This window comes from Scylla paramamosain, chromosome 27 (genome assembly GCF_035594125.1).
Source record: "Scylla paramamosain isolate STU-SP2022 chromosome 27, ASM3559412v1, whole genome shotgun sequence".
Lineage (NCBI taxonomy): Eukaryota > Metazoa > Arthropoda > Malacostraca > Decapoda > Portunidae > Scylla > Scylla paramamosain.
Window position 1 is genome coordinate 6,720,325 of NC_087177.1, and position 12,176 is coordinate 6,732,500.

Consider the following 12,176-nt stretch of genomic DNA (forward strand, 5'->3'; position numbering starts at 1 on the left):
AGAGAGAGAGAGAGAGAGAGAGAGAGAGAGAGAGAGAGAGAGAGATCAGTCAGCTCACACCAGACACACAGTGGAACACACTGGCAAGAAGTATTTATTTAAAAGGAATTACACATCTTCAGTATAGGCAGACAAATTATATACAAATAAACCAGAGCATTGGGAAAGTACGATTGTAATTTATACAGCACGGAGAACAAAAAGTATACGAACATGGCATTTTACATTTCTGACGATTTGGTCTGCGAGTAAGGTTGCTTTAGTGGGGTGCTCGGCCAATGAGCTAAAGATGATTCTTGAGACGAACCAGGAGAGATTCTAAACCATTTATGACGGCAGCAAGGAGGGTACCCAGCCCAAGGATTACGAAGGCTCCCTGTAAGTGTAGTAATGAAAGGGCTTCAGGGCTTGCACCGCTACTCTCTTCTATCACCTCGATCTTTTCTTCTTGGTTCCTACTTTCTCTTTGCCTCCGTTGACTTCTTGCCTTCGTTTCCATTATCGTGTCTGCCACCCACTTCTCGTACAGACCGGCCTGCGGAAGATTTTACATCCACTTCATATGGCAGTTATTATTATTATTTCATTTATTAATTTAATGCAGTATGTAGCCGTTTAACTAAAACTTGTATTGTGTAATCAATTATTAATTCATAGATGTGTGTTGCAATGCTTAATATAACTAAATTTGCTGCTATCAGTGTTGAATTATAATACCAAACTGAATATGAAACTATGCATATGATTGCTTTAACATTACCTCCATGGATAATTCAGCATGTTTATTTTCACACACACACATTTTTTTTAAGAAGGTAAGGTTAGTAATTTCACTTGATTGTTTACTGCAGTTAGCTCTTTCTTTTTGTTACGGACAAAAATTGTAGCACGGTATCTTTATCTTCATGAAGTTAAGACTGACCTGATCATACACCACGTCTCGAAAATGTTCTCGGGGAAAATAAGGCTTGTGTTATGGACTTCATTCATAACCTTACCTGTGTTACGAGAGGTGAATTAATGAGCACGGCACACCATACCCACCTCGATTGCAGCCATAATCCAGCGGTCCAGTGCTGCCTTGTACGGGGCGTCGTGAGGGACAGGCCACCCAGAAGGACCCGGGAAAACAGATTCTTTTCCCAGATAGAGTCGAGTGCTGCCATCACCCATTGTGAAACTTTCTGCAATCACTTGTTGAAGATATCTCCGACCTCCCAGGTGCGCTTGCCTGTAATGCAAGATGTGTCGGATTAATTTTTCATTATTTCACCCGTCATCACTGAAAATATAAGGCATAACTGATGATGCAAAGCTAAAATAGATTCTATAAACGAAAATAAAAAAAAATAAATAAAACCGACATCACCAACTGATATGACTGTCGTTACAGACCAAAACATTTCCTTTTGTTCTTAGATCACATGACATCTGTACATATAAATCCTCTATCACAACCGTCAGTGCTGCTAAACTGATCTAGAAGTTACGCTCTCTGCCTTCTTGGTTTCGACGAAACAGGTGATTGATCCACTCACAAAGTTTTCCAATCACCTTTTCAATTAGTTTTGCTCTAAGCTGACTTTCGAAAATATCTATAGAAAAACATTAATAATATAAAATAATATCAGGAATATAGCATGCATCATCACATAATATTTTATAAAAGCAAGGCGTATATACACGGATATATAACACTTATTTATGTATTTTTTGGGGAGTTATTTGACCCATTATCATCAGATATACTTATTATCGATGGCTTCCTGAAGCCCCTGCATCACTGAAGTACCCACAGTCAACAGCGAGGCCAGCTTTTTGAAGACCGGAGAGTCTGACTGGCTGTAGAAATCAAGGAATGATGAACCATACTGAGGAATGGTCACTCTGAAGGAAAAAAAATAATGATAATTTAAACATCAGACACTGGAATAACCTTCAACTTTGTAATAAACAGAATATTAGTAGAAAGTCAAATATTATTCGGCAAACAACTACTTTCTATTAATGACAATAAACCAGAAGCCAGTGTAAGGACCGGCGTCTTATGTCCTAAATTCAATCGTGTAGTGAAAGAATCGGCTGCACTTAGAGCTTCGCTGCAATCCATTTTTGTAAAGAACGTGACGGAGCGAATGTAGGGTTGGACAAAGTATTGAACCCCCCCCTCTCTCTCTCTCTCTCTCTCTCTCTCTCTCTCTCTCTCTCTCTCTCTCTCTCTCTCTCTCTCTCTCTCTCTCTCTCTCTCTCTCTCTCTCTCTCTCTCTCTCTCTCTCTCTCTCTCTCTCTCTCTCTCTCTCTCTCTCTCTCTCTCTCTCTCTCTCTCTCTCTCTCTCTCTCTCTCTCTCTCTCTTTTCCATTCTTTTCATGCACCTCTTCACGACGTCCACGAGCTGCGGGAGGGTTTCAGGGCGAGAAGGATACTTGGGAAGGGTGAGATAGGCTGTCAGGTTGCCCCGGTAAGCCGTGGCAAATATGAGGGCGAATGCCAACCAAGCGGCAACCATGACCCTGCTGGCGGAGGAGTTTGGAAGCTGGTGAGGAAGATTCTGACCTAGAAGAATCCCCGTCATGTCCTGGAACACCGCCCCGATGCCTCTCCTAGTGAGCTGCTGAATCCGAATTATCTGGAAAAGAATGCACGCGTACCTTGCCTTTCTTCCCAATTAATTAGACAGACGGCAGTGTTGCAGGAACCACAAAAGCGTTGAAATTGCATGTTGTTTTTTATGATAATAGTAATCCATGATGTAGTTTCACCAAAGTATAGCAAAGTAGTAGCTATGAAATATGATTATTGCTGAATGCCTTTGTGCTTATGTATCTGCCACGTGAAATGTAATTCTGAATGTCTCCTTGTAAAATGGAATCTGATATTTGCCCAGGTGCTAAACAGGCTTATTATAGCTACTCCTTTCTAGCTGTGCCTCATTTTGGATGCATTTGTTAAAAAGTCTATCTTACAATTTTCAAGTGTGTGTGTGTGTGTGTGTGTGTGTGTGTGTGTGTGTGAGAAAGAGATCATACATGCGTGAGTGCGACATTTACATTTATTTACCATCATATATGTAACTGGAACAAAGAGTAGCGAGCCCATCACAGCCAGCCACACCTCGTAGGCTAGTGGATAGTACAAACTCCGCCATCGCGGCTCCTGTTCAGGCTTGGCCATAGCGAACGAAAAGTATGCGTATTCATATGTATAGGTGAAGTCGTATTTCTCCGCTCGTACAGACATCATAATATGGTAGACAGGACAGAGGAACGATACACGTTCCTGTACCTGTATCGTTGCCTAGAGAGGGAGAGAGAGGAGAGGGGGACGTAAGCACCATGGAACTCGTGCAACTTTTTTTTTTTTTTCGTCTTTCCGTCTATCTCAGGCCACTCACCTCTGCCCAAGAGTTACTGGGCAGGACACGGAAGGTAAAATTAAGCGCAGAAGCGACGGCCAATAGCATCTGGTAATCTGATCCCTCGTACTTCGTGACAGAGGTCCCATCCGGTGTTTGAACCTCCACTTCTCCCCAAAACGGCATGAAGGGCAAGGGCGTCACGTTCAACACTGCTCCGTAAAATCTGAAACAGTCGATTTTATTTTGTTTTAATGGACCAAAAAAAACATTTGTTTGCGGAAGAAATACTTCCTACGCATCTCTGCCTGGCTTATATCTATCAAAATACCTAATATGAATGGTAGTTGAATTTTCCAATCAAGTCTGTGTTGTTTGATTCATTAGATTGCCTTTGTGTTGTACAGAAAGGTTGGTAACTGACAGTCTAATGTAATGACGTCATTATCACTCCTATTTTTCTGGATATATATAACGGGTCATAAAATGAAAAAAATAAAATAACTTATATATGCTGATGGCAATGATGCGTGCACAACAAACAAGATGGCATTTTCGAGAGTTACTAACCTAGGGTAAAAAATGGAGTTTGCATTAATAAAGAAATGCGCGTAACTGCACTTGAACTTTAGAAAAGAATGCATATTTTTTCCCCTTATCCAACTTACTTGCTGAAGCGTTTTGCTGAAAATATGTCAACAGGGTGGGAACCGATTGCTTTGGTTGGAGAGGCTACTTCCACGATTCGTTCCCCATGCTCACCGTATGGAAGGTAGCAGTACACACTGTTCATCATCATAGCAAATTGTATTATATGTTGAAAAAGATTTCAACTATGAAATTGTCATAATCGTAAATTCATCACTTGATAACTTAAAAGAATTGCCATTCCTTTTGATAAACAACCGACATGCTTTACTAAATCAAAATACATGGACATGAAGGTGACCTGATATTTGGTCCTTGGTCCTTCAGTGTTAGGAAGACCACATTCATCATGGAGAAGGTCCAGTGGGTAGGCAGAAGAGAACGGAGCTGTAGGAACGTCAAGCGTGTCACCACCACCATCTTTGTGGTCCACACCAATAATCGGCTACTCAAAGACCACTCGGCAAGGGCGGCAAGGAAGACGGGATCGTGACTCACAGCCACAACCATCGTGCACGAAGCCAACCGACGGACCTGCCGACGAAGGACACAGTAAACAATAGGCGGCATTATGAAGAATGGAGAAGCTTCACTTACAAATACAGAAGATCCCAAGAATGAAAAAGTATATGCCCAGTTCATCGCCATCGTGAGGATCTCCAATACTAGTGATACGTTAAAAGCTCTCCTAGCACAACAAAAACACTAGTGTATTTCAGCACAAAGATAAGAGCTATCACCCTCCATCGTTATTGCAGGAATTTCTAATCCCTTCCACTATAACAAAACTATAAAAGCCACTTACCCGGCGAGCCAAAGGTAGTAACCTTGAGAGGCGGTGCGTCATGTTCATGTTAATTTCTTCAGTCCCCACTTCAAATACCGCTACTCCGAGCCGCCGTTGGCCTATATTCCATATCTCCTGATCAACAACATTTAATCAGATTCATGTTAACGAATAAGTATGAAATGGACCTGTCGTAGAATTTAAGTCTTCAATCGTGCATAGCTGGCTCTTGCAACGCTATAGATAAGTACCTCATTGTTGTAGTGGTGGGCAAGCTCGGAAAATAGCAATAATAATGTTGAGAGGTATTGGACCTCTTGGTGATGTTAGTTTTACGATCAAGATAAACAGATAAATAAATTGAAAAGTCAAATGAAGATACCAAGACATTAACGTGGCAAACAACTCATTTTTCCCCGCCGGTGAGGAAGGTCTAGCTTGGTGTCCGTCTCTGATAGGTAATCCTTGGACATTACATCTTCCTTAAGTAGCCCTGTTAATTACTGTATTTAAATTTTATTGTGAAGCCTTGAAAGAGCACACATTTACAGAGTTAACTACATTACTGGCTTCATGATATGGAAAGCGCATTCCTGTGATATGATTTTTCTTCTTTCCCATTTCCGCTTTAAATGTTTCCTTTCCTTCTTTACATCTTGATAGTAATATGTTCCTATATGTTATGGAAAAAAATTATAATGACTGTTTCGTTGTTAATAAAATATATATCTTAGTCGCAGCCTAAACAAATTCATATTATGTTACTAACCTGGTTCTAAACAATAGGACTTTTCAGGGATAGAAAATAAGGTCAAAGGCCGTTACAGTAACTTAAAATGTAAAATTTAAACTTATTGAAAATGTAGAATTTTCTTTTATAAGTGATGTACATAGAAGATATAATTTCTAGCAGTAAAAATGTTTCATGTCTTTGATTAGGTTACAATCCAATTCTGAATTTGAAAATTAAGTTAAGAAATCATGCTGATTTTGTGAATAATATTGTTTTCTTTTCTCTCTCTCTGTCTCTCTTTTTTTTTTTTACGTATAACTATACATACAGTAAGAATAAGTGATATTGATCGATTTGGGGAATATGACTTCAGAAGATTTCAACATTATGAATTATTTTATCCCATAATATCGGTTTTATATGGCAAGCATCTTAGAATGTATCTGATCCTGATAAGCCAGGCAAGTGCTATCGTCCAGAGTATATTATCAATAGTATGTGTGTGTGTGTGTGTGTGTGTGTGTGTGTGTGTGTGTGTGTGTGTGTGTGTGTGTGTTCTTACCTTAAATGGGAAATCCTGTGAACCTAAACGGTCACCGAGGAACAGAAGCACACAACTCCATTCGCTCGCGTTCTCGATTATATTTGGTACTGCTCTTTCAGAGTCACTACCATGGCCGCTACCAATGCGAGAGACGATTGGCTTCACAACTGATAAAAATTATAACAGAGTAAATGAATAATAATAAAATAGATGATGACGATAATAATAATAATAATAATAATAATAATAATAATAATAATAATAATAAAGTATATAAATAAACTTATAAATCTATAAAGACTAATACTTTAAAATATCATGAATGTTCATACCAAGTGCGTAAGGAAACACCTCAAACTTACCGCTATTATTTGGTACCACTGCACCGACCACCACCCACATCAGCAATAATTTTTTCACTAGCAAAATCATGTTTGCTTGCTTTCACCACCGCCGTAGCGTGTAACTCATGAAAGAAAGATAAAATTAAGCGCAGTCAGTTAAGCACCGTAAGAAAAAATATGAATATTTCTTTGCATCAGGTGTAGGTACTAGTTTTTATAATAACAGCTAAACCAATATCTGTTATAGTTTGAAGAAAAAAAGTGGGTTTTTTTTCACAGTTTTGATGTCCTTCATTTAAATCCCTCTTATGCGAAAAAAAAGCTTGTTCATAATTCTTGACATGATTCCTTGACGCCCAGCACACATTTTCCTTATCCCAACTCTGACTGATATATGCCTAAAGTCGCAGACATTTCCATCACACCTTGATTCAAGTTCGAATGTGCACAGATTCCCTTAACGTCAGCCTTTCTCTTCATATTTGTAGTTCTGAACTAATCTACAAACCAACGTCCCCTTACACATTCTTGCCATCAGCCTCAGTTATATCTCTCAGTACGACACGTCTCATTTTTGTTAAATCTACGATGGAATTAGAGGAAATTTATTATCCCATAATTGTGCAAAACTGCTACGTGGATATTTTACAAATTCACTTCATCTCTCATTAAAGTTTCCCCCAACTACATAAAAGTATGTTTCCGAACTTCCTTTTTTTTTCTATTTTATTTATTGTGTATTTTTGCGAACGTGTTTTGTACTTTGAAAGTCACTGAAGTCGCCATCTTTCAGTATCGTTCGGTTCATCCTATGCCTTACATGAGAAAATATTAATTATGATTACAGTCCACACCGGAACTACATTATATTACGTCATGAGTGTAACATTGAATTTGGCCACAACATAACTTAAGAGCTCACCTTTTTTTCTGATGACGAGGCGGACACTGTATTCTTGTGCTTGCTTCCTTTCCTTTAAATATCCGTGCATTCTCAGTCCTTAAAATTCTGGTGGAAATGGTCGATAAGCCGTGTTAGGACATGATTGGTCAACATCACGGGCATGCGCAGACAACTAAAAAATGCAAAGCTAGGAGAGTGCAGAGCTCTTTGTTGCCCCTAATGGAATACACGCTGTGACTCTGATATGATATACTCTTATGCGGGGTTAATGATTACATAGAAATATGTTCGCAAGATTGATTCGATTTACCATCGAAAGCTATGTCTGATATTTTACTCAAAAAGATCCAATATTATTATTCGTGCACGAGTAGGAACAGAGCCGAATTTACAGTACGGTCTGTCTTATTCATGTAGCTATTCGGTTATACGTTTTGATAAACTAAAAAGGAATTGTTGGTATACTTAACAAGACCTTTATTATGTGTTGAATGAATCACACAATGAAAGTCTCTTAGACATAGTGCGGCACTGCACTCTGCCTAATAAGATGTCATTTTCTATTCACTGATGACAAACTGTTGTACTTACAAACATAACACTCCTTTTGTGTTCGATCGTTTTATTTGAATAATAGGTGATCGAGTCATTGTCCATCTCATAAGAATGAAATATGACTTGCCACTTACTGACATGAATGACATGATAATCTACCTTGTAGACTGTATAATGAAATCAGTCCATTGGTAACACTCCCTCTTCTCCCACCTCATTGGCATTATTATTATTATTTTTTTTTCAGTAGCTGGAATTTCATGATGTTCTTACAAACGCAAACGTAAAGGCCTTTTTTTTTCTATGTAGGAGGGGCACCGGCCAAGGCCAACAAAATTTTAATAATAATAAAAATAAAAAAAAGGCACACTGAAGTGCCGGTCCCCGAACAGAGTCAAAAACGGTCGTCAAAAATTAAAGATCTTGAAATATCCCTCTTGAAGGAGTTCAAGTCATAGGAAGGAAAAAATACAGAAGCAGGAAGGGAGTTCCAGAGTTTATCAGAGAAAGGGATGAATGATTGAGAATTCTAGTTAACTTTTGCATTAGAGAGGTGGACAGAATAGGGGTGAGAGAAAGAAGAAAATCTTGTGCAGCGAGGCCGCAGGAGGAGGGAAGGCATGCAGTTAGCAAGATCAGAAGAGCAGTTCGCATGAAAATTGCGGTAGAACATAGCAAGAGATGCAACATTGCGGCGATGAGAAAGAGGCAGAAGAGACAAATTGATAAGACGAAAAGCTTTCGATTCCACCCTGTCTAAAAGAGCGGTATGACTGGAAACCCCCATACAAGTGAAGCATACCCCATACGTGGACGGATAAGGGCCCTTTACAGAGTTAGCAGCTGGGGGAGCGGGGGTGAGAAAAACTGGCGGAGACGACTCAGAACGTTAAACTTCATAGAAGCTGTTTTAGCTAGAGATGAGATGTGAAGTTTCCAGTTTAGATTATAAGTCAAGAACAGACTGAGGATATTCAGTGTAGAAGAGAGGGACAGTCGAGTGTCATTGAAGAAGAGGGGATAGTTATCTGGAGGGTTGTGTCCAGTTGATAGATAGAGGAATTGAGATTTTGAGGCAATGAACAATACTAAGTTTGCTCTGCCCAATCAAAAATTTTAGAGAGATCAGAAGTCATGCGTTCTGTGGTTTTGCTATGTGACCTTTCTCACTGGTATCAGCGTCCACGATGACGTCGAGCAAACATTCAAACAGCTCAGGAGGATGCCGGGCGTTCGGTGTCCTCAATGGTTATTAATAACAATGGGACTGTCTACCAGAGAGCGTTGTCGCATGCACAATGCTAAGAGGTTAGTCACATTTCATCCATCAGACAAGTTCTGTATGCACTGCATTTGACCGGACTTTGCTCTAGTTTGGGTGTAATTTATCTGTATTTAATAGAGTATGACAGGTGTAGCGGCACATTTTCCTGTTTGCATGTGATTTTTGTTAAAGTTGAGCATTAGATTGCGAGACATGGTTTCACTAATGTAGTAATGCTATATAAGCCGTAACCTATAGAAAAAATATCACCCTTATTAATACCCCTATAAAAGGTTTAATTTTAAGGTTGCGAAGAGTGTTTAAATGAAGCATCGTGTTTTGACTGGTTAAGAATTGCCATTTTAAATTCATTCCCCTAAAATGCTTCACAGACTACCAGCTGATTAACACAGCCTTGCTTTATAGCTTGCATGTAATTATGGATAACTGAGTATCAGACCATATAAAATATATATATATATATATATATATATATATATATATATATATATATATATATATATATATATATATATATATATATATATATATATATATATATATATATATATATATAATTTTTTTTCCCTACCACAATAGTGTTATTGCTATCACTATTTTTACCTGCCATTTTAGTTGCTTTGAACATTTTGTAACGGCTTCACATGTCCATGATGATACGGCGCCTTCCCTCTTTTAGTTCAATCAATCATTTAACAAGTTCGATAGTGAGAGATGATGAACAAAGTGGCAAGCAATGATATCTTCAAGTTTAGAGATTTTTAGTAAGAAGAAAAGTGGATAGAATGTGCGAAACTTAATTACTTCAAGAAATTTACATATTCGAAAGTTGGGGGATTGTTACACTATACATAAATTCAATAAAACAGTGGCAATAGTTGCAATTTTTAATAAGCCTTCTATCATTGAAAAGAAACATTCACAACAGTATACAGTATTCCTACAGTGAGATGTATACATACTAATAGGTTGTTGGCAGTGTGTTGGGGAGATGCATTACTGCATCAAAACTTTTCGATATATTATGTATAACACTGAGTTACGTCCACTATCATAGCAAAACATGCATCAGGGAATCAGGTTTCTATGTGGAGAAGTCTTGTTGCCTCTATTTCTCATGTTCGATGACTTTTGTTGTTTTAACTGTCATCCATGTTGTGAGAGACAGCGGACGAAGAAAAGTCTCAGTATTGACACTGTGATGCATTAATTCCGGGAGCAGAACAGAGCTCCATAAAGAGCTCTCTGTCTCTGGACCAGTAACTTTTTTGTATTTTCCATGGAAAATGCACTGCACGTTTCAATTATTTGTTATTATTCAACATAAGCAAATATCCTGGTGTGCTTTCAATGGATCAGTCAAACATGCGGAGACCACTCCATTCTTACTACGTCATGAACGTCTAGTATTTCAACTACAATCGGTTAAACGAAGTGTTGTCTCAGCTGACAAATTGGTTCGCCTGATTTCGATATCGGAGAACAATCCGCTACAGAGGCATTCTCTGGTGGTTGCAGTGGTATATTTCAATGTCGGTGTGCGTTCCTTCAAATACTTTATAATGATACTATCAGAATAACATATTACAATATACTATAATTAAAGAACATATAAATCTATTTTAGATATTCAATTATGGCTATATAAGCGTAACCTAAAGACTGTTACAGTGTCCAGAGATAAGATGCCGAACACATTACATATCCTTAATAAAAATGGATTAACAATATCATTATATAACAATTCGAATGTTATGAAAATAAAGGTATTATAATGTCGTAACATAATGGTACAAAGAGCACAAGCCACTGCGTCAGTGTAGTGTTAACCAACAACCTCTATGCTATGTTGCCTGTTAAGGAACAAACTTGAACCATTGCCCGTGGAAAGTTTATGATGAATATGGCAAAGTGATGATTAGATTTTCAGAATTGAATTGATGTTTTCTTACTTCGGACTATTACTGTAAAAAAAATAGGTGAATAAATAGATTGGTGGGTATTCCGTGAACTAAGAAACCATTTTTATTTATTTATTTTTTTTATTTTTATTTTTAGAAGGGGTACCAGCCAAGGGCCACAAAACTGCAATAAGAAAAAAAAAAAGGCCCACTGGGATCCCGGTCCCCGAACAGAGTCGAAAGACGTATTCAAAAATTACAGGATAAGTGTCTTGAATCCTCCCTCTTGAAGGAGTTCAAGTCTTAGGAAGGTGAAAATACAGAAACAGGCAAGGAGTTCCAGAGTTTTCCAGAGAAAGGGATGAATGACTGAGATTACCGGCTAACTCTTGCATTAGAGAGGTAGACAGAATAGGGATGAGAGAAAGAAGAGAGTATGATGAAGTAAGGCCACAGATGGAGGTGAGGCATGCTGTTAGCAAGATCAGAAGAGCAGTTGGCATGAAAATGGCGGTAGAAGATAGCAAGACATACAAAATTGCGGCGATAAGAGACTGAAGACAGTCAGTTAGCGCAGAGGAGTTGACAAGACGAAAAGCTTTTGATTTCACCCTGTCTAATAGAGCGGTATGAGTGGAACCTTTCCCAAACATAACCCCAAGGAACACCACTGTTAATAGATTTAGAAGATTTCTTAGAAGTTAGATCTTGAAAGATTTTGACATTTTCTATTAATTAAGGAGTTTTTGGCTGGTTGGAGAACAGACTCGGCATGGTTCTGGGCAGAAATATAAAGCGCATAAGATTCAGGTTATGGAAGGCTAAAGTACCTTTTATGGGTCATCTCTCTATCTTGTATAGCAAGAGAACAGGTTGTGTTAAAACAAGGTTTGGAAGGTTTAGGTCGAGAGAAAGAATGAGGAATCTACGCCTCCATGTCAGACATTATCCCCTCTCTTATGCGCTCAGCATACAGTGACGGGTCTCCGACACGGAAACATTAATGATTCCAAGGAAAATCAGCATAACCCTTCCTCAGGTTTCCCCAATTAACAGAGGCATAACGCCAGAGGCACCTCCACTTTGGGGGATCCTGAGGAGTGATTGGAGCCATAGAACAAG

General features: G+C 38.6%; 1 protein-coding gene and 1 long non-coding RNA gene across 2 annotated transcripts in view; one reads left to right on the forward strand and one right to left on the reverse strand.

Moving 5' to 3' along the window:
* LOC135114475 (uncharacterized) overlaps nt 1–12,176 on the forward strand; it is a 132,681-nt gene that overhangs the window by 64,504 nt on the left and 56,001 nt on the right. The gene's annotated exons all lie outside the window — the stretch shown is intronic.
* On the reverse strand, nt 72–6,534 carry LOC135114466 (ionotropic receptor 93a-like). The gene is made up of 11 exons (XM_064030366.1): nt 6,428–6,534; nt 6,084–6,232; nt 4,807–4,923; nt 4,303–4,535; nt 4,022–4,138; nt 3,393–3,579; nt 3,059–3,295; nt 2,374–2,627; nt 1,750–1,887; nt 1,045–1,231; nt 72–535 (listed from the first exon to the last, which is right to left on the reverse strand). The coding sequence occupies exons 1-11, from the start codon at nt 6,495–6,497 to the stop codon at nt 284–286; spliced, it is 1,941 nt and encodes a 646-aa protein (XP_063886436.1). The 5' UTR covers nt 6,498–6,534; the 3' UTR covers nt 72–283.

What these genes read in the sequence shown, in the direction of transcription:
- LOC135114466 (XM_064030366.1), bottom strand. Translation starts at nt 6,497, where the DNA reads ATGATTTTGCTAGTGAAAAAATTATTGCTGATGTGGGTGGTGGTCGGT. An exon ending in CACAGGATTTCCCATTTAAG is followed by an intron (nt 4,924 to 6,083) that starts GTAAGAACACAC and finishes GTTGTTGATCAG; the next exon opens with GAGATATGGAATATAGGCCA. An exon ending in TCAGCAAAACGCTTCAGCAA is followed by an intron (nt 3,580 to 4,021) that starts GTAAGTTGGATA and finishes CGACTGTTTCAG; the next exon opens with ATTTTACGGAGCAGTGTTGA.